This window comes from Mytilus californianus, unplaced genomic scaffold (assembly GCF_021869535.1).
Source record: "Mytilus californianus isolate M0D057914Y unplaced genomic scaffold, xbMytCali1.0.p SCAF_7, whole genome shotgun sequence".
NCBI lineage: Eukaryota > Metazoa > Mollusca > Bivalvia > Mytilida > Mytilidae > Mytilus > Mytilus californianus.
In genome coordinates, this window is record NW_026262723.1 from 21,281,928 (window position 1) to 21,308,937 (window position 27,010).

Sequence of the window (27,010 nt, forward strand, 5' to 3'; positions counted from 1 at the left end):
AATCCTATATCTTATCAAAATGTTGAAAAATGTACTGCTATTGAATTATTAGCTTCCCGTACTCTAATATGCTGATAGCTTTTCCATTTGCAGTAAGTTTTACCAACAGACCTATCCTTAGTCCTGAATGAAACAATAGTGCATTGGGTACTTAGTTAAGAATATACATGCATGACTTGGATGGAGAGTTTCTCATTGGCACTCATACCACATCTTCTTATTTCTATTAGTTCAATAATTTCTGTAACATTATAATTTCAAGAAATAAGTTCAAAGGACATTAACAAGAAATTACTTTTGAAAATAAAAATCAAACTTATTTATTAAATAATTTACCCGTTTTCAGTCATCAAATTTACTGAAATAAATATGTTATGAACTGTATTCTTTTTTATTACTAGTGATATTATAAACACAACAAGAGTGCACAAGCTGAAATATCTGGCCTGCTTTACTGACCATTGATTTTGTGTTGACAGTCTTAAAGATAAAGGTGGAACTAAAAGCATCACAGAAACTCAGGTCAAATAAATGCGGTCAGACAGACATATACACCTTACAACTTATGTATACACAAAATATATTTGACCTATTGCTTATGATAATTGAAAAACAGTCCAAAACAAAAACAAAACTTAACATTGATCTATAACCATGAAAATGAGGTCAAGGTCAGATGATACATGCTAGACACATAAACACCTTACAATCATTCCATACACCAGAAATAGTGGACCTATTGCCTATAGTACTTGAAAAACAGACCAAAACACAAAAAGTTAAAATTGACCAATGAACCATGAAAATGAGGTCAAGGTCAAATGAAACCTACCAGACTGACATGTACCCATTACAGTCATTCCATACACCAAATATAGTTGACATATTGCTTATAGTACTTTAAAAACAGACCAAAACACAAAAACTTAACATTGACCAATGAACCATGAAATTTGATTTCAAGGTCAGATGATACCTGCAAGACAGGCATGTACACCTTACAATCCTTCCATACACCAGATATAGTGGACCTGTTGCCTATAGTACTTGAAAAACAGACCAAAACACAAAAAATTAACATTGACCAATGAACCATGAAAATGAGGTCAAGGTCAAATGAAACCTACCAGACTGACATGTACCCATTACAGTCATTCCATACACCACATATAGTTGACCTGCTGCTTATAGTATTTGAAAAATGGACCTAATCAAGTAACTTTAACCTTGATCACTGATCCATTAAATGAGGTCAAGGTCAGGTGAACCCTGTCTGAGGGACATGTAGACGATGCAAAGAACCCATATACCAAATATGGTTATGCTATTACTCATAATAAGTGAGAAATTTACATGACAAAAAAAATCATTTTTTTTTTCAAGCAGTCGTTGAACCATGAAAATGAGGTCAATGAATTTGGACTTATGACAGACGCAAACTTCATAACATAAGGTATTTGCATACAAGATATGAAGCATTCAGGTCTTCTACCTTCTGAAATATAAAGCTTTATACAAATAGTTTACACAGCCGCCACCACCACCCGATAGTAATACATATGTCTCACATACTGTCGCAGGCGAGACAAAATGCTATAAAACAAAATTTCAATCAATATTAACACCTAACCTAAGATTCCTAGACTGGTGAGTTGATTGTTGGCTGCATAATATCCATTAGCAGTTTTTATACACATATTTATTAGAAACTGATCTGGTTAAGTACCAGTTACAGTTAGAAAATTGCAGTTTTAAATTATTGTTTAACAGATATGTAGAGTAACCAAAAGTTAGTTTTAGTACCCTATTGGACTTTAAATCCTCTTATTAGCAGTCAAAACAGGGTAACTAATGTGACCATTTTTTAATGGTATGCTAGATGCAAGGAAAAGTTATTATCACTTATGAATTACACATGTGCTATTTAGAGAAAATTTCAATTTATCTGAACATTAATTTCATATTTGGATATTATAAAGAAAGAAGGGAAAGGTCTGTAAAATAAAAGAAACACATTTTCAATCAACCAACAAATTCAGAAGCTGCTCTTCTTTCTCTAAAGCTGAACTTGAAATCAATATATGTGATTTGAAATTATTAAGTTACACTAAATTGAAAAAGAGCATACACGTATACTTTAATTTTGAAATGTCAACAAATTTTTGAATTCTTTTGAAAGAAATTCGTATTCTAAAGCAATAATTTATTAATTTGTCTGAAAACAGCAAAGTTTCTAAAATCATGTCCCAAAATGCTTTTCTTCCCATTAGGCATTAAGAAAACATAAATCTCCGTTTTTACATGTCTTTAATCAGATCAACAAAAACACAACTAATAAACTGAAATAAAATAACAACGCTATGTCCTTTATTGCATTAAATTCCAGGTGACGGTAACTGATGATAATTGTGGGTTCTCGTCCAGTTGAGTAGACAAGGAAAAAACTGTTTTCTACAAAATTTGTAAGAGAGTAGACCAAATAAGATAACTCCTTGCATCTTAAGAACTGTATGTTCAGAAGACGTATTTGTACTCACTTAAAGTTACAAATTCATTCATGTCTCAACAAATGCAACTGTTAACATTTTGTTTAGAACTATTTTATTAGCCTCACTGTCAATTATTGTTATCATTACTCAAGAACTATTTTATAAGCCTCACTACCAATTATTGTTATCATTCCTCAAGAACTATTTTTATTAGTCTCACTGTCATTTATTGTTATCATTCCTCCTTGACCTACATTTAACTTTGATGGATCAAACGGCTGTCCTTTAAATGGAGAACCCTCGGCATTCCAAGCTTGTGCTAAAACATCATGTACTTTCTGAAAAAGGAAACAATAAAAACTCACATTTTAAAACTGCTATGAAGTATATTTAGCCATAATAAAATATTTATGTATTTATCTTTTTTAAATGGGTTAAGTGGAAATTCTAGAGTCATTAAAATTGCAAAAAAGTGAATAAAGTAATAAAATTGAGGATTTTTTGTTTTGATTTTTTTATTTGCATCCTTGTCTTTTTGACCTTGTGCTGTTGGTTGTCTTTTGTCTATGATTGTTTGTCTAATTTTTCCCAAAAAGACGTGTTTTGGTGTTTGATGTGGTATGTAGTACTTTGTAATATTTTTGGTAATTTCTGTTATCCCTTTTTTGTATTAGTTAAGAGTAGCCCACACAAGCTTGGGTATGAAGGACATGCTTAATAGATATTTATTTAATTCGGTATCTCTTAAAGTCATTACAAAAAATTTACAAGAATATAGATACAGTATATATACAATGTTTATATGAAATATGCTCATGGTTTCAATGACTACTGATAGATTATACCTTGGATATATTCTATGCATTAAAAGAGATGAAACAATTTTCTTTTTAACTTGTTTTTGAAGATATCTAACAGTACCTGTAGTTTTTTCATATTGTTCATGTTTATAATCTCTTCAAATATAGCAATTTAAGGACAATAATTACCACAAATAGTCAATAAATGGTTTATGTAATATTAGAATTTTTATAGATATTGCATTGATTATCTTTTTTCCTGCATATTGTTTCTGTTTATTTATAGGAGTATCTGATAATTTTTTCCATCCCATTATGATTTTTAAGATTGTAGAATTAAACAGGAGTGTACACACTGAAATGGCTCATCTGATTTTCTGAAGAGTTGAAATTGAAAATGTCTAATACAAGTATCCTATAAACTTAACATCATCAATTATTCATGTAAATGAGGTCAAAGTCAGGTAAACCCAGCCAGACAAACATGCACACCTTACAATTATTCCATACACCATCTAAAGTTGACATATTGCTTACAGTCCAAACCACAAAATATCTATACTCTGACCAATGAACCATGAAAATGATCTCTGCAAATGAGGCCACGGTCAGATGAACCCTGCCAGCCAGAAATGACACTTCATTGCAATCATTGCAATCTACAGATATAGCTGACCTATTGATTGTAGAATTTGAGATTTATTTGACCACAATGCTTTTACTTGATTACTGATCTATGAAATGAGGTCAGAGTCAGGTGAACCCTGTCTAACATACATGTAGACCTTGCAAGGATCTTATATACCAAATATAGACATTCTAGTACTCATAATTAAAGAGAAATTTGAGTGACAAAAAACAACATTAATTTTTTTAAGAGGTCATTGAACCATGAAAATATAGTCATGGACAATGGAAATATGACAGAAAGAAACTTCTTTATATACGGCACATGTCTTTAAGGTATCTTCTGAAATATGTTAAAGCTTGAAACAAATACATGTACTAAACACCGCCACTGCTGACAGACTAGCATCTTTATGTCTCACTTTCATTGCAGGCCATACAAAAACTATACTCTTCACACCCTAAGTCTCTCATTGTATATCTCATATCAAACAATTTACATAGGATGATTTATACACATAATTTAAGAACACAATACCTTTTCATGTGACTGTGGTAATCCTAACTTCTTCTGTCTCTCATTGAACATCATTTCTTCTATCTTAGTTTGTGCTTCATCATCTAAATCTGTCATTGGTCTGCTAGCATCAATCTTCTGTACATTAATTTTTGGTTCTGTTGTTAAAATAGCCTCCCACCATCTTTCTTGTTTTTTATCCAAATTAATCTTCAAAATATACAGGTTGCACTTTGTAAATATAGCTGATTCACAAACCACACCTCTTTTAAAACATTTAAGTTGAACTTTGAGTTACTGCAAGCTCACTAATGTTTTCGAAACAGGATTTTAAAAGAAATGGTATAGCGTGCTCACATGAATGTTGATTCCAAATTTCAGGATACAAATGGAATATTAAAGCTACACAACATATAGATCTCTCTTCTTTCCTTGAGTTAAAAATATTGACAGTGACTCTAAGCATATTATACATTTCATACAAATGTTTTCATCCTATTGTAAGCTAAAGGCAAATTTGAGATAAAAAAAAACTTATTCATGTATACAAATGGTAATATACATGTTTGCAATAGTAAACCACATAAATCAATCTTATCCAAAAGAGAAATACATTGAAATAGGAAGTTTCATTGCCTTGTTAGGTTTACAAATTTTGCATTGACTAGCTTTTGTGACAGACAAAATATGTATTGATTGATAATTTAGTCCGGGAAAATATGGCTTATTTATAAGCTGGAATTGGCTTTCAACTAGCTTTCACTAAAAAAATGTTTACCTTGTGTTTTATGTCTTTTGATATGGATTTGTGTGTGCTTAGAGTTGTTCTGATGAGTCAAGACTTTTCCAATTGATTTTTATAATTTGTTCTTGTTTAAGCTTTTTCACCACTGTCCCATGTTAGGGGGGTTGAGCACATGGTTAACCCTGCCACATTCTTGTAATTCAATGGTTGCTGTCTGGCATGTTTGTTTTTTCGTTTATTTTTTTTAGCATAGCTCAGGCCGTTGATTTTCTCTATTGAATTAATTTTGTTTCACAATTTGTCATGCTGGGACCTCTTATAGCTTACCATATTGCATGAGTTTCGTTCATTGTTAAAGGCTGTACAGTGCTCTATAGTTGTTTCCACCCTCTTTCTTTGGTCCTGGTGGATATTTTCTCATAAGCTCAGTTAACCTCTTATTGTACATTGTATATCGACAATGTGCACAACAATCTTGGGGAATTTGTGTCCAATATTAAAAAGTTTACATAATTTGTAGACCAAAATATGATTTGAGTTAATTATACAAACCAAAATATGTTCTGCAGGAACGAGATTCCATATTGATTCATCTTTGTTAATTTCCCAGCACAATTCTCCATTCATTAACTCAACCATCTGTCCTGATTCATCTTTATGTGATACTTTAATATGTTTCTTTTCAATACAAACTTTGATGTCTTTGCCCTTTCTGATATAATTCGGAATCTGTATAGATAAATTCAACTAAGGTTTATTCACAATAATAATTTTTATTTCAGATTTATTTATCATTAGATTGTAAACACTGAGATATATATGTAAACACTGAGATATATATATATATATATATATATATAACTCGTCTCAAATTTAGCCCAACAATGTTAGATCTTCAAATTTGCGTTAGCAAATTTTTGTTCTTCCCTCAGCGGGATTCGAACCCTTGCTTCTGTGACATCGTGGCAGGGAAGAACAAAAATTGCAGATTTAACATTGTGCTGTTATTTAGAGTAATTATGAATTTAATATGTGTTTTCAGCCGTGTATCACCTTCACTGGTGATCCAATGGATGAATCTGTCGTAGAGTTGTCACTTGTTTAGACGTACTTATATATATATATATATATTGTTTTCTGTTAGGTATTAAATTAATAGTGAAGATCCATTTTGTTACTTCTGGTGATCCGTTTATCTGACAATCGCCAATGGTAGTCAGCAGGGTTTAAGAACATCCGTTGTTCGACCTGCTAGTCAAATGCATTTTGTTAAAATATACTTTTTCACTTTTTTGGTCTTTTGGAAAATGTTGTTTGTGCTGTATTTAGACCCCTCTACCAAGAAATTTGTTTTGCATGCACACGTATAAAAATTGCCGTTTTTATCCAACGCAATCATAAGTTTGAACGTTGTTTTCAATTTAGACTTGTATATATATATATTATATATATGTATCAACTGCTTTTCAGAAAGGGTGAATACATCAATGTATGGACTCTTGCAATACATGTATATTTAGTGTATATTTAGGAAAAGTTGATGCCATGCACTTCAATTACTCATCATCTGATAACACATCCCACAGCATTGTATTTACTAATTAAATGTCTCTTATCAATGGCAGTCAAATATCAGATAAATGTTCTGAAAACAAGATGTGTCAGTATAAGGAGTAAATTTATCATTTCAGTCAAATTGACATTTTTGTAAGTCTTTAAATGTGATATTTTTTGCTGATTACAGATTCTGTCAATTTTCAAGACAATCAATAATCAAAAAATGCTACAATTTATTATTTAAGAGCAATTAGTTCTAGAAGGCATTAGTTTAGGTTTAAGTCAAAGCCGGATGACCACAGACAGTAAGTGATGGAAAAAGCTGCATCTTGGCCTTTTAGTCCCAATGAGTTAATTTTATCAAAACCCCAAAGATTCTGGATTATAAACCTTGATCTTTTAAGTCAGGATGTTACGTTTTTGATAAAGAATTTGTCTTCTATAAACAGGTCACTCTCATACCTTTAAACATATATCAAGATCTGTAATACTCTGAGACCAGGAATAATTATCACGGATTGCGCCATTATAACTTTCTGAACTGGCTTGGAATATGGCTTGTTGTCTGAAGAAAATAGGAAACAGTTATATTAAATAGTTTGGATGTGCATAAGTTTGATATACAAGATGTAGACGTATTGTACAATGACACACACAAGGATATGTTTTCACATTTTTTCAACATTCGTATATAAAACAATATCCTATTCAAGCAAGCTCTTAGTTAATACATCCTCTAATAAATAGCTATATTATAGAACAGAAAATAATAATGGTCCAGTTTACATCATCCTATTTCTTTAAGAAAATAATTTTGAAAGGATTGAAGAATTTTACAACTTATTTTTCAAAAATGTCAAGGCCAAATAACAGCTCTTATCATATTTCCTCCTCTAATCCATTGATTAATTTTAAATTCTTAAATTAGACATGATGACATTGATATATGTCACTTATATAAAATATCATCTTTTTTCTTGAGAAATAAAAGATAATAAGAAAAATTGATCAACAAACCTTGCAAGTTCAGGATTGTCATCTTGTTCAATTTTTGCACTTTTTGATTTCATAGGAACAGAATCATCTTTAATATCTTCTGGTAGTTTTGAATGAACTTTGAACTCTGTGTTGGATTGCTCCGTTGATGTATTTACAGGTTTTTCTGCGTCTTGATTTGGACTGTGACTGGATGTATCAGCTTTAGAAACTTCCATGTGTTCGGAGGAAGCATCTGACACATCTGTGTATCAAGAAGAGAACAATAAAGAAAAAGAAAAGGATTTATTAATAACATATAGCAGGTAATGTTCGCAGGTGTGAAATTAATCCATGGCTTTACCTAAAAGATCTTATATACAAGATTAATATGTGTCAAATATTTTTGTGGGTAAAGCCATGGCTCATAACTAATTTTACTTTGGACTGTTTATGTCAAATCAATTAATTTCAACATATTAATGATGTCATCGTGACATTACAACTGACTTTTTCTGAACTGAAGTGTCTATATTATATCCCCTATTCATTTATCAGTAGGCAAACATAATTTTGAAAGAGTTGAAGAATTTTAATATTTTTGCAATTTCATGACCTCAATAATAACCTCCTCTTTTCACTAAAATTTATGGATTTCAATTGAAGTAAAATTTTATACTTTTAGTCTGTTGAGTAACTGTTGAAGCTTTTTTTTTATCCCTCTCAGTCTTGTGTCCTTTGTTTTTCTTCTGTTCATCCCCAGTGGCAATCTTCTCATACTTCTTAAATGCCTACCATCATGAAGTTTAACAACTATTTAACAGATGTTTATAAAAAGAGAACACTTTGTAGGATTTTAATTGATAAGGAACTTTTATTTTATTAACATTTATCTATGTCTATGACTATGTGAGGACATACGGTCATCAGAATCATAATTGGTCATCGGGATCATTTATTTATCATGTCTATACATAATAAAGTCATTTTGTGAGCTTAAGTACTGTAAATTCAGAAATTATTGCGTGCATTTAATATTTTGAATTTTGAAGAATGGACTAAAATGCAAGATTAATTATTGCGATTTCAGAAAATCTGCATGCAGTTACATTTATATATGGATTAGATTTAAGAATGAGAGGTTTTATTTTTGCGATACTCATTCAGTTGCATTATTTGCATTAATAAAATCCTCACAATAATTTCTGAACTTACAGTACCTTCAAAGGTACAAATGTATTTATTACTTGACGCCATAAGTAACAAGTGAAACTATAGAAAATATAAATGACATGATTGATATCAAAGTTTGTGGTACATGTATGTCAAAATAACATAAAATTTTACTTATTGCTTAAAATGTTTTTTTATCTATATACTCCTCTTAATTTTAATTGTATGTTATAAAATAATGGGAAAAAAATTACTGCTAAGGCAACTAACTGCCTACCAAAAAGCATGGACTAACTATCAGTCATGTTCCTAAACTGACTTAGTCTTCTACAAGTAATCTAATGACCATGATTGAGGAGTTGGGGTTAAATTTTACCCTTCCCTGGACTTTCCATCCATATGGGATGAAAACTTGATGTCATATGATGGACTTTGATTTTGTGTCATACACATTTGATGGAATGTTTGGGTCTTTGATGGAAAATTGTCCATCATTAAATTTTTGGGGTGACGATTGTTCTCTTAGACTACTATCATTTCTCAGTTTATGTAAGTAAAATGGTTAAGATTTTTGGCAAATTAAAATTTTTACCAATATTAATGTACTTCTGAAACGGCATTACTAGATAGAAGAGAAAATGTTTTAAACTAGAATAGAAATGTTTTATTGAAGCACATGTACATACATTTATATCATGTATTTTCAACACATTCAATATCTTATTTTTACTAATACAATTAATTTCAAATACCATGAAAACATTATTCTTCCTAGAGCCCCAAGCCTACCATCTCCCTAAGATTTGCTCTTAAACATTTATGAATTTTACAATAATACAGTGTACCTACAGAAACCATTAAATTTAAAGCTGTTCCGGGTGTAAATCCTAGCTTGTCTGTCTTAGATTTCATTATACTGTAGTAGTCAGTTCTGTAATACAATAAGTGTTAGAAAATAGTAAGACAATAATCACTATTTTAACATCACAGACAATATACATGTATAGGGTCACCATATGGTCTCAAGTGTTGCTTCAGATTTAAGGCCCATGTACATCATATAACAAGTTCTAAAGTGTTGAAGTTGTGAATAAAGTCAACAGAGATGATTACATATCTTAAACCATCACCAAATTTTCATAATTAGGATGGAACAGTAACTTTTCACTGGCATGACTGGTGTGAAATTATTTAATAGTCATTGGTAGCCTTTGTGCTGTTTTCTGCTCTTTGGTTGGGTTGTTGTCTCTTTGACGCATTCCCCGTTTCCATTCTCAATTTTATGATAGTTATTCTCTTAAAATTTTCGGTTGGAAAAAGATGTAAAGAAAAGTTAACTTCTGCATGTAAGTTTAGTATCCTTTTGAGCCCATTGTTGTTAAAAATAGATATATAATACAAGTTGACTTGTCCTACCTAAACAATGTGTTACCCAACCAAACACAAATCAGATTTAGGTCAGGAATCTGAGCAGGCTATTTTCCCCTATCAGTAGTTAATATGAATCCATGACAACTTGCCCCATTGTCAAATCGCCCCCCAACCAACTCGGCCCACCTTTCTACCAACTCGCCATACTAATGAAAAGGGAGTTTAATCCTGCTGAATAAAGGCTTGTCAACTCCCCCCACTATTTGAAATATGTTTAATCCTGCTGTATAAAGACCTACCAACTGGCCCAACTAATGAAAAGTAGTTTATTCCTGCTGAATAAAAGCATTAATCAAGCAAGTTAAATCAAGTGTTGAAAATAGCTGTGAAACTGTAGCTCTTTAGTCCTTATATTTTTTACCAGATTTCTAGACCATAGACAAAATATCATTAGGACCACAAAAGCTAAGGAACCACAGCTGAACTGAAAAGTTATTGTTGCATGACGCCACAAAGTTATCGACGGAGAAAGATCTAAGAGTCATTGGCATAGGTATTGGGTCTGTTCGTCCCTAACTACATGTTGGCCATGGGTTCATTCGCCCTACTTCTATAATACAAAATATAAGTATTAATGGTATTAAATTTTTATAAACTTATTTCAAAATTTATATGGTTAATATTTAAGAAAATATACATTTCTCAAAATTCATGAAAAAACATGGAAATATCTAAAAAATTAAAATTAATGGCTTGTTTTGGAGCATTAATTGTTACATTTGTTTTTATTTAAAATTACTTTTAATGATTGTTGGTTGTAATTTAGAATGCTGATTAGGTATAATTATGATGTCTTTGATCTCACTGATTGTTGTATTAATTATCTATGGTCAATGGTCATGATGGTGGATTAATAAAGAAAGTTAGCTTGGATTGAGTGAAAACAATGATGATGGAATTGTATGATAATGATATGAAAGGAAATTTTTTTGCAGCTTGGCTTCTAAATATATTAAGTCTCAGATAAATCATGGTTTAGAAATGTAGAGTGAATGGCTGTGTGATTATGTCTTTTAAGTATTTTATCTTTTATATAGAACATGCCACTTCAGTGCTCTTAAAAATAATAGTGTTAGGACATATGATACCTGGTGTGTCCTGCGAATGAGTTCGATCTTGTTATAACTGTTAATGATTTGTTTTAAAATTATTAAAATGTATCAATAAAGAGACATGTAAATACATACAGATAACTTGATCTTCAGTTGTTTTATTTTAAAAACCTTGTATTCCTATAGACTTCAGTGCGGTATCGGGTCCGTTCGCCCTAATTACATGTTCGCCCTGGGTCCGTTCGCCCATAGATTCCGTTCGCCCGGACTCAGTGCAAACAGGCATTAGGGCGAACGTGAATCAGGGCAAACGGACCCGAATTCCTTCAGTGCAAATCAAAGAAAAATAATGCATTATCCATGTTATCTGGTAGCAGCAATTCAACATAAATATTCGATGAAATTTTCGACAAACTTTCACATACTTTATTCAAATAATTTACATCATACAACATGACAAAAAATAAAATCAAAATCAGAGTGAACCGAACCAGGGTGAACAGGTATTAGAGCAAAACGTGACTCACTTTCAGTCCGGATTCATTCGGAGAAAAAGTTCAGCTAAATACCCATTAGTGTAAATACTTCAATAGCTTTAGTGTAAGCAGCAACCCTCTACCTAACAAATCATATTAGGAAACTCAATCTCTGGAACATCAAATCAAAAGGCAGATTTATACTTCAAATGCAGGAGCTAGGATGCTGCTACATAGAAATGCTAATTAACTACCTGGATTCTACCTGGAGTACTGCAGCAATCTTTAAGTTGAAAACTTCTTTAGCCGCCTCCTAATTAAACTTGTAATTAACATATACTATTAAACTATGAGCTGTGTGCTTAGTCATTGTTGTTAGTAAGGATAACTTATTTTCCAATTCTGGTAACCATGATATTTAAATTGGATCAATTACAGATTCACATTAAAAATTAAAATAACTACTATATATCATCTATGTAGGATCACACTTCTTTCCATTCCAATTCTCCTCGTTTAATAATATAATTCTTAAATATATTGACAGATTTTGCAGGACACTTAACTGTTTCTGTTCAACTTTTGACAGACTAACAAAATATTTATGCAAACCTTCTATACAAAAATCCAAATACCGCGTCTAGAAATCCAGATATATTGCCTTCATTCTGAAGAATTCCAATCAAAACATTGTCATATTGTTGGTTTTTATCGTCCATCCTCAAGCTGTCTTATTTTCTTTTTTTTGGTTTCTTAAAGGAAGCAGGGGAATATAAGTAAGGGGGAAGGAAACCAATGATACTATGCTTGGAAGATTTTGTTCGAACCTCTCTGGGTTTGACTATAATTTATGAGAAAATATCAGAGCTGTTCGAAAACTAATTTGTGTTATGCTATTGGTTTAAAAGTTTTGACGGAAGTTATAACATGAATATTTATATATTTGAACTCTGTTTTTCTATCACTAAAAGGTCAATACACAGTTTTGTTTATCTAGGCGGCGTATTAATCACAACCACGCGCCACATCGTTCCTCCATTATACTGTTGTAGATAGTATAACCATTACTGACAGTGTTTTTTTTTTATTAATTAATTTGTTTTTTCTGCTTTTTGCTGTTTTTTTTTTGTGTGTGTGTGTGTGATCGAATTAATAGCAGATAGTTTGTCGTTAATCTGCAATACTTCATGTACACCTTATACTTGGTCCGCGGTGTATTCGACTGACTGTTTCATTTTACCAAGGATTTCATTTCACTATACAAATCCTGGATTTTACCATAGATGTATGTTTTTTTTTATACAGCTATGATTTTACGTACGGTTGTTTTTTCTCTCTTGTTACACTAGTCCGGAAACGTGCGCATTATCCTTTTTTTTCAAAGGTTTTTGGTGATATTTTCATTTTTCTTTATTTTTATTCTTTGGGGGGGGGGGGGGGGGGGGGCATTTGATAGTAAAAACGGTATATAGAAAATAAAATATAAGAAATAGTAAAATAAGCAATGAAAATATCAGAAAACAGAAATAGAAAGTATTGACTCCGAGGTCATAAATGATTGAGCTATTATATTATAATTCATGCAATTTAAATTTTATGACTCCCTTTCTATTTCTTTTTAATAATCGCTGTAGCCGTAACCTTTGCTATTGGTATTGTGTTTGAAGTTTAACACACGGTTTTCATTACCTTTATGGTTTATTCCTATTCAAAGAATTTGTCAGTTTAACTGATTGTAATTTTTCTCATTATGAATTTAAAAATTTGAACTCTCGGTAGGTGGTACTTCGGTACGTGATCCTTTCACAAAACACAAGCTAGGATATGCAGATATACGAACGAATATATTTTGTATAAATTCATGATTTCCCTTAATACGTTATTTCATATCTTACTTTTTTAATACACGGGTTGGCAAGCGATCCGATAGGTATTTATTTTTCTTTCATTGGATAAATAATCCTACAAGTTTATTTGTATTGATGACGAAAAGGCATGTTACCACAGATGTAGGCCAGCCCTACATGCATTTGCTCCAGTTCCAATGTGTGTTTTCAAAACTCTTGAAGAGTAATATATATGCATTGCTTTACATCATATTTTACCCTGTTTTCATCTTCAATCAATGTTTCATATACCATATCCGTTGCTGATCCAGGATTTAAAAAAAAAGGGGAACCACTAAAAAACATCAGGAGTGGGGCATACAGTCTATATGCAAGAGACATTTAGTCCCATAAGGGTGGGCGGGTTCACTTGTCTACCCATCCCCTCACTAGCTCAATCCAATTATGTATGGATTAAGGGGGAGGGCGTAGAATGCGTACGCCCCCTTTTATTGGATAATATATCATTGTTTAGCATTAAATCGTACAAGCAATTCTGGACCGCCCCAAATCTTTACAAATTCTTTTGATTCTTGTTTTGAAAACACACTATCAGAATCAGAAACGAAAATAAAATATGAAAGCCAGCAACCAACGACAATCACCGAAATACAGCAGCACATGCGTTGAAGACCCATTGGTTTGCCAAGGGCTGTTTTCTGCACTTTGGTCGGGTTGTTGTCTCTTTTAACACATTCCCCGCTTCCATTCTCAATTTGATCCTCCATGACATGGGACAAACGCATACAGAACCTGCAGGGTTAATAATGTTTGTTAGTGCCCAGTCCTCCCTGTAACTCGAGACAGTGGTCAATTTAATTCATGACCCACTCTTTGTGACATTTTAAAGATAAACAAAACTTCGTCAGAAAGACATAACAAAGTATATAAGTTCAGCACTGATCCTGATATGAAGCTGTTATCAGTCACAGCAAAACGGTAAACTACAGGCCCAATGCGCCTAAAATGCTGATCTTTTTTTGTTTCAATTCGTCTTTTATTGACATACAATATTTAAGCAATATTTTACACACCACTAAGCACCATCGATCAAGTCACTTTGGTTTGAATTGGTTCAGTAGTTTCAGGGAAGCTCTTTTAACTAGACAATAGTCTGTCACTCACTTGGATCTATTTGCATCTTCAAAAATGGCCACTCTCTTACATTATAGACCGGATTCTAATTCAGCATTCATATCTATTTGTAAATCATGCATATTGCTGATCATTTTGGCTGGTTACAGTTTCTCTTTTAAACTACTATTGAATTTGCCCAAAATGCAATAAAATGCTCCGCTGGGCGCAGCTTGATACGACCGCTGAGGTGGAACCCTGAACAGTTGGGGCAAGTATGGACACAACATTCAAGCTTGATACAGCACTGAATTTGGATTGTGATTATATATTTGATACAGCATAGGTTTCTGACACAGTATGAATGTGGTCTAAGAACTTAAAATTTTTTAATTTACCTATTCAAACCATATCATTATTATTTGCTTTTATATACAAATCAGAAATAACCATTTTAAAATGGAAAATTTTAAAGAAAAAAAAATACCTCCCCTAAATTTTTTGAACCCCCTTATGATTCATCACCCCAAAATCAATCCCAGCCTTCCCTTTGTGGTATGGTACCTTGCAGTACAATTTCAGAGAGATCCATACACTTGAACACAAGTTATTGTCTGGAAACTCAAAAAATGCTATTTTTGGCCCCTTTTTCCTAAATGTTTTGGGCAATTACCCCCAAACTCAATTCAAGCTTTCCCTTTGTGATATGGAACCTTGTAGTTCAATTTCAGAAAGATCCATACACTTACACACAAGTTGTTATCATGAAACTAGAAAAATGCTTGTTTTTTTGCCCCTAATTCCTAAATTTTTGAGGCAATTACCCCCAAAATCAATCCCAGCATTCCCTTTGTGATTTGGAACCTTGTGGTACAATGTCAGAGAGATCCATACACTAACACACGAGTTATGTCTGGAAGTTACAAAAATGCTTATTTTTGGCCCCTAATTCCTTAACTGTTGGTACCATAACCCCCAAAATCAATCCCAACTTTCCTTTTGTGGTATTGAACCTTATGGTAAAATTTCATGGAGATCCATTCAGTTAAACTAAAGTTAGAGTGCGAAAACCAATGTGTCTTCGGACGACGACGACGCCAACGTCATACCAATATACTACCAAAAATTTTTAAATTTTGCGGTCATATAAAAATTGATTAAATCACTATTTAAGGGTAATAATTCCTTAAAGACTCATCCAAAAGTGTTTGCTGTGTACAGACTGACCAGAATAAAAATCAACAAAGTTTATACTAGACACCATTAGAACCATTCACCTCAAATTTGGTAAAAAGTTTACAATGGACAACAAGTAAGTTTATACAGTAGTTCAGTGGCTTTATGGGGATGTGAGCTAAAAGGTTTACAGACGACAAACAATGAACTGAGTATGAAGACACAATTAGTCACTTTTGCCAGATTAGCTTAAAAAAGAGGATTCTCTCATAACTCATCTATTTTTAATTTGTGTATATGTCAATGTATACATTGTTTATTGTATTAATTTGAGTATTTTCTTGATCCAAATCAAACTTGTTTCATAGGTGGCTTTCGGTTGTTGTCTGCTCTTTGGTCGGGTTAATGTCTGTTTGACATATTCCCCATTTCCATTCTCAATTTTATTGTTTAATAAGTTTATGACACTTGCCTTCCTCATGTCAGGTCAAACTTGATATCATTATGATGCCAATGATGATTCCAACAGTCTAAATTGTTATCAGGTCAAATATTTGCAATATTACAAAGCCGCGATGCAGATTTTTTTAAAATTTGTTGGACAAAATGATATATTTTCAAAGGGAATAAAAACAAAGAAGGCAAAAACAGCATTATTCTTTAAAACATATAAAACTTCTGTATCAGACAATTACTTTATTTTTGGATATATTGTAATGTGTGTGTCAGAATTAGATCCTATCAAACTAACTTAAGCAGTAAACTTTTTTGTTTTAAATATGTACTACTTTCCAGAATGTTCTTTTTCGACTTAGCCCGATTGAGTGGTGTTACATCTTTCAAAGTCTATCCAAATTATTTTTGCAAAGAATTCCGCTAAAGTCGGTGATAGGGGCCGTCTTAAACTTGCAGTGAAGTGAGAGTTTTTTTTGCTCCGAGTTGAGGTCTCAATGTGACTTTGAGATGAAGAACAGCAATAAAAGCGCTGTTCCTTTGCTTTTTGTATGTTTTTTTTTATGTGCATTTACTGATTTTGTGTCATGGTTGGATACTCCATATCCTTTGTTTTTCTATTATTATTGAAAATCTCTAAATCCAAGTCACTGCACCATATCCTAGGAACAGGGCCTCAAAATAGTTGTCAAACTGATATGTACTGATAGTAATACAACTTTATATTAAATATCAATGATCTATCACAAGTAATACCTGTCAAACTTACTAACTTAAGCAGAAAACTTAACAATTGTTGATGCAAGAGCCATCGTCGCCAGAAAAGGAACCCTTATGTCTCACTTTCCCGGACTTTCATCCCAGGCGAGAAAAAAATATATACTGTAAATTCTGAAATTATTGCGATGTTTTTATTATTGCGAAAAATGCGACAGGGTTATAATCGCAATAATTTAAACTCGCATTTTGAAATTTTTTATATGAATTAAACAGGATTTTTCTCAATGTCGCAAAAATTTAAATCGCATTTTAGTCTAAAATGACAAAATCGCAATAATAAATGCACGCAATAATTTCTGAATTTACAGTAGTCGATTGATTATAGCTTCTCATACAAAGAATAAAATTATTAATGTTTAAATAACTTATAAATAAAAAGTCAAATAAAGATAAAGTCACATATACATGTACATAAAACTATATAAGCTCAGTATTCAGAATGAATTCAATTAATTTGCTTTCATACACTCAAATTGAAAAAAAAGTTAGGTCTTTAAATAGGAATATAGAACTCCTTACACAATTTATTCCTTGTGAAGAAGCTAATGAGGAACTGAAGAAATGAATTAATATCAGTCATTTCTTATGATTCAAAACAGCATCTGTATGTAACTCCTTTCAACTACACAAACTTCCACAATCAGATGAGTCTCCTGCAAAAATTGAAATTGAGAGATGAATTAAGAATAAAACATTTTATAGCAGTAAAAGGTAAACTGTTTTATCAAAATCAAAACATAACAACTTTATTTTAATTTAACTACAAATGGTACAGTGGCCAATTACAATACAAAATATTAATACCGATTTAATTTTACTATTGAAATGTCCCCTATTCAAAAAGAACAAACTAATTTACTACTGGGAAAACTCACCTATTTCACATGTACTATAAAGACTGTTTAATATCTTTATCCAATCAGTTTTTCCCACTTACATTAAGTGACCAACAGTGAACAAACAATCTGTAAATAAAAAAAAATATTGAAATATTACACTACCAGTAATATTCTTTGAACTGGAAAAAAAGTCTTTTGTTCAAATAATGTTCTTTGATCCATTCTGTTATGTCAGGGTCTTGTATAAGGTATGGGTTTTACTCATTATTGAATAAAATTGAGAATGGAAATGGGGAATGTGTCAAAGAGACAACAACCCGACCATAGAACAGACAACAGCAGAAGGTCACCAACAGGTCTTCAATGCAGCGAGAAATTCCCACACCCGGAGGCGTCCTTCAGCTGGCCCCTAAACAAATATATATACTAGTTCAGTGATAATGAACGCCATACTAAACTCCAAATTGTACACAAGAAACTAAAATTAAAAATAATACAAGACTAACAAAGGCTACAGGCTCCTGAAGACCATTTGTTGACTAATAGTTGCTTTAATCCTGTCATTTAAACTCTGTTGGATAGTTGTCTCATTGGCAATCATACCACATATATCCTTATTTTATACAATACTTGTTCTGTGCATTTAGTATATGAAATTGTTTGAGAAATTGAAGAAATTGATTTTTTTTCTCCTCTTAAAATAACTCAAGGTTTTTCTGTGTAAAATGTTTATATATGGCAATGGTATTATGAAACTACAATATGTTTGAACTGTTCTGTGTAAAATTTAAATTAAATAAAACATGACAATATTGACAGATAGTTTCCAATGTGGCACATATTTTATCAGTCCAAGGACAATTATATATTACTTAAGAAAAATTTGTTTGGTTCTAATATACTTCTATGTATTAAATATCTTACAAAATGTAGTCAAGAAATCTCTAACAATGTAATTTTCCCTATAATATCTATTAACAAGCAGCATAACTCCTGTAAAAACAATTTGACAGCACAGTTCCAAGACCTTGCTGGTATTAACCTTTGATAATGATTTTAATAACTTCTGACACCAAAAAATGTACAATGTATACCTACCATCTGATGGACGCAAGGTACTTCTACAAAATATTCTATATCCCCCATCCAGCATGGGTCAAGAAAACAACAACCACATTACTCAGTACAACATGCATTTAATACCAACTTCTGGGGGTATTGCCTAACCTTAGAAAACCAGGTATATAATAATTTGCCAACCCTGAAAAATTCAATGGCAAACTTTACATGTTATGTAAGTATGCAGTGGCGGATCCAGAACTTTTCATAAGGGGGGGCCCGCTGACTGAACTAAGGGGGGGGGGGGGGGGGGGGGGGGGGCGCTCCAGTCATTCTTCAGTGATTCCCTATATAATCAACCAAATTTTTCCCACAAAAGGGGGGCCCGGGCCCCCCAGGGCTCCCCCCCTGGATCCGCCTATGGTATAAACACTGCTTTGTGCTAGACAGACGCACTTAGTCAGCTTTTTAACATGCCATTTCTACTGTAAACATTCTACAGGAAGACATGAGCGGCTTAAGGTATCAGACATTTCACAGTGATGGATTTTGCCCCCCCCCCCCCCCACATGGAGCTACATTTATGGTTAATTAATATATATAATACAGACTTTTTACCCATTTCACTCCAAACATTATCTAGCTTTGGGGGTTTTCAACTCTTTGATCCGCATCAGTTTAATTATTGTCCTCAGCTGACCAAGTATTTACTCTAGTTACCCCTTAAAGCAGAGGGTGCTTAGCAGAGAAGCAGCAAAACCCTTTTTCAAGTCATAGATTGACTTGGCCCCAGATCCAACTTATAACTTCCCATGATACATGCCTGCACACTACAGTTTAGTTACATTTTGTACCTGACATTACTACAAGACATCTGAGGCAGTTCATGTACATTGTACATATACAAACTGTATATACATGCATGTGTAAATGTAGAAGCAGCCTGCACTGTTAGCCACTAGTCCGATTCCCCAGACTAGTAAAATTTTATTTGGACTAGTTGATATCTGAGGCAGTTCATGTACATTGTACATATACAAACTATATATACATGTATGTGTAAATGTAGAAGCAGCCTGCACTGTTAGCCACTAGTCTGATGCCCCAGACTAGTAAAATTTTATTTGGACTAGTTAATTTTCGCAAAACTTTGTTTAGACACATAAGGAAAATGTCTGAATATTTGCCTTCGGACTAGTAGTTGGAAAAGATTTTGGTGCAGACTGTCTAAGAAGAGGAATGTACAATATGTATTTCTATTAAATAATTAATTGCAATTTTGCCATATATATACATGTAATATATGAGCTTTTCTATTGTGGTAATGTGAATAAAAAAGATACTGCCAGGGTATATATCAATGTATGCTGAGACAGCAACCATACGACACAACTAAATGACATCTAGGCCCTACATGTACATATAAATTTGGGATAGATGATCAGATGGACACATATATGATAGCCAAGGCAGCTGACCTTGGCTATGGATTATACCTTCAGATAACTACCAGACACACTGCATAACTCAACATCCAAGCTGAACATGTATATTGTTTTGTACATCATGCATGTTAAACACTAATTATTGCATTATGGTTGTAAATTGCAAATCACTTTTGCTTCTGAACATCCTTTTCAGAATTAGGGACTATTTCTAGAGTTGGACATGTACTGGGTGGTAAACAATTATTGACGTTGTGTTTCATTAGCATATCAATAAAATAACAACATGTAACATGTGCAACTGAAAACTCGTTATTTTGTTTACCGATCTTACTTTTTCAACATATAATATCAAGTAAAAATAATATATCAATTTTATTTTAAGTTATAACTTAAAATATATGAAAGTATATCTTTTATACGCCAGAAAACTGAAAAAGTTGAAATCCCCATTATCTTGGGATTTCAATTTTAACATTTTTCAATAGCACAACTTTTTTGCAGTCAGATTTAACATATTTGCACCGTGTGATTATATTAGGCATATAGATAAACCGAAAGATCATGATCTTAAATAAATTATGGCAAAGTAACAAGTCATTCTTCTTCATACGATCTGCATAACCAACCTTTTTGTAAACACAAAACTTGATCTTCCCCGGATAGCCGCCATGTTTGCATTAGATTAATGAGTTCTTTCCCCTTACTGAAGGAAGTAGGTGTAGTGCCTAGTGGGGAAAGACACTCGTACATCACCGGTTATTGTCCAAGATAAGTTCCTCCTATCTAAGGAGCACTCATAACGTATTTATTATTCACTTCAAAACCTCGAGGCCTCGGCAATTACTACATGTACTATGTAATGATTGGTAGAGAAGAGTCTCTGGAATAGTAGATATTTCAGACTTGATACTTCTTGACATTTATAGCAAGAATTTAGATGAAATATATGACAAGTTTGTTGAATATCATGTCATACAGAGTCTGGAACTATGTCTGTATTTGTCAATGATACACCGACTAAAACTACAGTCGCTTTTCGAAAGGACCCCCTTTTCTATGTTTTATTTATCTATTTGGTGTTTTAATTTTGTTTAAATTTTTTTTAGTAAAAAATAAATAGTGTATAGAAAAGGGGGGTTCATTCTTGTGGCTAATCATTTTACTTTGAAAACCAGACCAATTAGCCAAAACACCAGGTTTGTTGTAACAGAGACATATAATACAATTTTATTGTATGTCTCTGGTTAAAAGTATTATTCCTGAAATTCTTCTAGCAATTAGAGATCTCTGAAAAACAAAATAATATCGTATTTATAAGAACTACACGCTTGAAACGTTCAACTACAATAATTCCTGTCAGTTAACCTCTAGCTGTCATTGATAATGTTGATTGATTTATGTGATTTGTTCCACCGATATAATTGTTAAATAAACACAAGTATACTTCATATTGTAGGTGCTGCTGGAATGTTGCTACATAGAAATGGAAAGTTCACAATTGGGAAGCTGAAACTCATCTCTTTTTTCGAAAAGTTTTGTTCCTAGATAACCCTCATTGTCAGTTTCTAGATGTAAGTTAAGAAATAAGACAAACTTAACTGTATCCTTTATTTCAAGTTCGATGGGACAGATGTGTTCAACATTCATCAAATTTTGAATCATTTAGTGATAGGACATAATCTTTATAGCGGAAAGTTGAGTTAAAGGATAATGCTAACTTCTTTTCATTCTTGTATCTACGTTGGCCATTCTTTTTTAAGAAACAAAACAGGACCAATTCTTTCAATTTGTCTCCAAGTTTGGAATGGGTAATACATGTGTAAAGGGTAGAAAAGTCAAATGCTTTAATGTTGTTGCAAGAGGAAAGAGGAATGAAGATCTAGTCTTCATCTTTGGTTGAAATTCCAAAGAACAGACCAACGATTATTCAGGATTTCCTGCCAGTTGAGTGTCGTGAGCTTACCTAATTTCTTTAAGAAGCAGTTTACATAATGAAATTTACACACAAAAAAAATGTTGTTTTGGATTTTATATGCGGGGACAACAACATATTTATCCTGGAAGTAGGACAGTTGCATATCATTATTTGGGTCTTTAAAGATCGATGTAGCATGTGTAAGACAGGGAAGAACATTTCACAGCTGGAGAAGACCAAGGCTGAAGGAGCTGGAGGAGATAGGATATACCTGGAGCGAAGCAAAAAGAACAGCCCAAAACAGAGTAAGGTGTAAAGCGAATGTGGCAGCCCTAAGTTCCACAAGGAATGAAGAGGACGAAGTCAAGTAAGTAGCATGTGTATTTATAGACCCTTTCAGAAAAGGAAACTGAATGGACGGGTACCAATCTTTCCCAGACGATGGTAGACTGTGGTGTCCTCACTGCTGGACTGTGGCAATCACAGCCCTGAAGGAGCAGAACCGGTGTATTTGCAACATCAATTTTGATTCTCTAATAAGTTGAGCAAGGGATAAATTGAGTAAGGAAGAATGATAGAGTGATAATAGAGTGTGTGGATGGTTGCGAGTAAGAACGCCAGTACGAGAGTGGTTGGTCGAATGTGTGCGTAAATGAGCGAGAGACAGTGTTAATGGGTAAGCGATAGAGAGAAACTGTCGGTGAAGAGAGAATCAGGTAGGCGGCGATTTTGAATTAGAGCAATTGATTGAGTGGATGAATGAATTGGCGATAGGTTAGGTAAATCAATGAGACATAGAATGGGTGTGTGGTGAGTGAGAAACTACTACAATTGTACTAGTCACGCGTGGATTTCGTCAAAAATATTCCAAGACCTCCATAATTCGATTTCAGGACATCCTGAAAAAGTTCAGGACCTCCGTAATTCGATTACAAATATTTCAGGACCTTCACATTTTGATTTCATGATCTCCTTCAATACAATAATTTTGTAAATCCATGCCTCATAAGAAACGGAAAGATGGTAATCGCCGTCTTTTCAGAAGAAATTGAAATGGTACGGAATATTACGGACGCCATCAGTTGTTTGACCGTTTTGAAATATGAAAACTTATTTGTTCCAATAGCCGTAACCACAATCATATCCTCTTTTCCTCGAATGTGACATTACAGAATTTGTACTTTCATGAGCAACACGACGGGTTCCACATGTGGAGCCGGATCTGCTTATCCTGCCGGAGTACCTGAAATCACCCTCGGTTTTTAATGGTAGTTCGTGTTGCTCAGTCTTTAGCTGCTAATTAAGTAGTGTATTTGTGGACTTATTTGTTTTTTACGTTTTTCGTTTCAAGTTAGCTATGGCGTTTCCAGTTTTTCGACTTATGAGTTTTAAATGTCCCCTTGGTATCTTTGGTCTCTTTTATTCCCTGGACTTTCAGACCATGAACTTGCACTAGAAATTTTGAATTAAATTAAGGAATTTAGGGTTCGTGAGTTTTCGAATCTAGCGGATACCAGTATAGTCGTCTGATTTGTAATTTTACCGATTGTGACATTTCGATAGTGTGTATTCGCATAGCGGGTGATGCATGTATAGCAGGAGACGTTTATCCTGTCGTCGCGGCCGGTCTCGATCCCTTTGGAGTTCGTGCGATTCTTTCTTTTTGTTTGTTACCTTGATTTGTCGCTTCTTGGTCGATTTAAGATATTTGAACATCAATAAACTTCTGTTGCTTTAATTGAAAGCCTCTGAAAACGTGCAATATCATATTGTATGCTTATTTGATTATATGCTGTATTATATATATTTCTATTTACAAATGTATTTAAATCTGGTGTAATGTTTTTGTAATCAGTTGAACAAAATGGTGTCATTAAAATGTTATTTGTGGATGGCATTCAATCAATTGCCAACATGACAATCTTGCTGAAATACTATAAACCAACTTATGTTCGCGGATACTTTATTTAGCGTTTAGCCATTTTAAGCCGACTTCGCGGCAATTTATTTCCGCGGTTTTTCTCATTTTCTTGATGTATTTATATGAGAGAAGACCCAAGTGATATATATTCGCAACGATTCACGTTTTTTTCCACTCGCAAAAGGCGCGAAAATTAATCGCTCGCGAAAAAAATCGTTGGTTTACAGTATAACGTTCAACTTGTATGTCCATAGGCAACCGTTACTGTAGTAAAGTGTCATCACAAAAATACCGAACTTAATGCATCAATGGTGGAAAGATTGGAAGAGTAGTTTGAATAATTTCAAAATAATGAAAACAACATGTTAAATAATGCAAATCACATTTAGGTATGACGTGGGAAATTCCTTCAAAAAGGAAAAAAAAGCTGCTGACAGTTGCATTTATTGCAGTTCTTTAGAAAGATAAGGATTTTTTTCAGTAGATAAATGTGAGTCAATAACAGTGGACCACTTAAATGCATAACAATTTCTATTAAATTGCAATTTCATATTTTGATTAAATAATGTTCACAGTTTGAGGTTTTAGATATACGTTTTTCTGAAACAGATTAATTCATCAAATAGACTCTTCCAATAAAGTCTATAAAGTTTCCTTGTAGGACATTGGACCAGTAGAAAGAGAGACTTTGAGGTAAAGATCATTGTCTCCCCTTATATTAGCATGTAGAGGTTGTTTTTGGGGCATTTGTAAATTCAATCATAGGTAAACTATTTTACTCCTCCAAAGATTGCTTATTGCTTTTCAAAACATTTATTTCAAAAATCATTTAAAAAGATCAGTCTGTACCTATCACTTCTTATACCTATACCAAACCAATTGCAACTAAAATTTTCAGTCACGTGTTGCAGGATCTCAATACTGACGACTTCAAGTCTAAACCTCGGGATTGAACCTGTGCTAGTTCCCCATTCATATATAATCCGACTGGCCACGTTATTTCTGGTGACCTAAACATTGTCAATAACACTTCTCTTCGAAATGTGTTATCCAAAGGCATCAATCCATCAACTTCAAAATACTGATGGATTCAATCAAGAATTATGCCAAACAATGGGTTAAACGCGAGAAAGAAGAAGTAGATACTCCTTCCGAATGGATTAAGGATGCGAGGTCGTTGATACAAATCAAAAAATTGAGTTGGTCTATGAAAACACATGCTACATTTACCTTTAAAGACCCAAATATTGTAAAACATAATGTCCTACCTCCATGACAAATATGTTGTGGTCCTGCAGATAAAGCCCCAAACAACATCGATCGTGTTTGTGTGTAACTCACATTACATAAGCTGCATGCTTGATAAATGAATAAGGTAGACAATTCACTTGGAATCTCAACATATAGCCCCACGACACTTTCCAAGGAGGAAATCCTGGATAATCATAGGTATGTTCTATGTTCCTTAGGAATTTTTCACCAATGAAAGATGAAGAACTGGATATTCCTTCACTGTATGGTCTTGTATTGGATACCTAAATTACATAAGTGTCCTTACAACGTTAAATTGCTGGGTCTTCCAAGTGCTCCACGAAATTCTAAATCATTAACATTAATTTTATCAGCAATCAAAGCCGGGCTTCAAAGTTATTGTGAAACAACCTATTCTAGAGGTGGCTGGAATTATATGTGGATACTACAACATTCCAAGGATCTTTTAGAATACACACAATCTAAGACTCTTTTATCTTACAATAGTATTAACACATTTGACTTTTCTACCCTTTACACAAGTATTTCCCATTCCAAACTAAAAGACAAATTGAAAGAGTTGGTCCTGCTTTATTACATATAAAAGAATTGCCAACGTAGATACAAAAATTTTGTCTTAGGGAGGGATAAATCGTACTTTGTAAAAAAATCACTCTGATTCAAACAAAAAAATAAATTTTCTGAAATCAACTGTGCTCCTCTTTTTGCTGACTTGTTCCTTTATTCATATGAGGCTGATTTCATACAGGAGCTTCTTAGGAAGAATAAAAAGATGGTAGCATTATCCTTTAACTTCACTTTCATGATGTTCTCTCACTAAATAATTCAAAGTTTGATGACTATGTTGAATGCTACTGGGTCGATTACACTGCTGGTGGACGTTTCGTCCCCGAGGGTATCACCAGCCCAGGAGTCAGCACTTCGGTGTTGACATGAATATCAATTATATGGTCATTTTTATAAATTTCCTGTTTACAAAAGCTATGAATTTTTCAAAATACTAAGGATTTTCTTATCCCAGGCATAGCTAGATTTCCTTATCCGTATTTGGCACAACTTTTTGGAATTTTTGGTCCTCAATGCTCTTCAACTTTGTACTTGTTTGGCTTTATAACTATTTTGATGTGAGCGTCATTGATGAGTCTTATGTAGACGAAACGAGCGTTTGGCGTATTAAATTATAAGCCTGGTACCTTTGATAACTATTTACACCACTGGGTCGATGCCACTGCTGGTGGACGTTTCGTCCCCGAGGGTATCACCAGCCCAGTATAGTCAGCACTTCGGTGTTGACATGAATATCAATTATATGATCATTTTTATAAGTTTCCTGCTTACAAAAGGA

The 27,010-nt window shown here is 33.2% G+C and overlaps 1 protein-coding gene and 1 long non-coding RNA gene across 2 annotated transcripts; both read right to left on the reverse strand.

The window, feature by feature from the left end:
• Window positions 1-2,290: 2,290 nt before the first annotated feature.
• LOC127710307 (nudC domain-containing protein 3-like) lies at window positions 2,291-12,603 on the reverse strand. Its single transcript, XM_052216108.1, has 8 exons — window positions 12,455-12,603; window positions 9,733-9,814; window positions 8,390-8,501; window positions 7,753-7,975; window positions 7,198-7,300; window positions 5,731-5,907; window positions 4,455-4,643; window positions 2,291-2,827 (listed from the first exon to the last, which is right to left on the reverse strand). Exons 1-8 carry the CDS (start codon window positions 12,559-12,561, stop codon window positions 2,684-2,686), a joined length of 1,137 nt encoding a protein of 378 aa, XP_052072068.1. The 5' UTR covers window positions 12,562-12,603; the 3' UTR covers window positions 2,291-2,683.
• A 4,529-nt stretch (window positions 12,604-17,132) lies between these two features.
• Window positions 17,133-21,258, reverse strand: LOC127710309 (uncharacterized). Its single transcript, XR_007986104.1, has 3 exons — window positions 21,184-21,258; window positions 18,087-18,176; window positions 17,133-17,864 (listed from the first exon to the last, which is right to left on the reverse strand). It is a non-coding gene; the product is annotated as an uncharacterized LOC127710309 (long non-coding RNA).
• Between the last annotated feature and the right edge of the window lie 5,752 nt (window positions 21,259-27,010).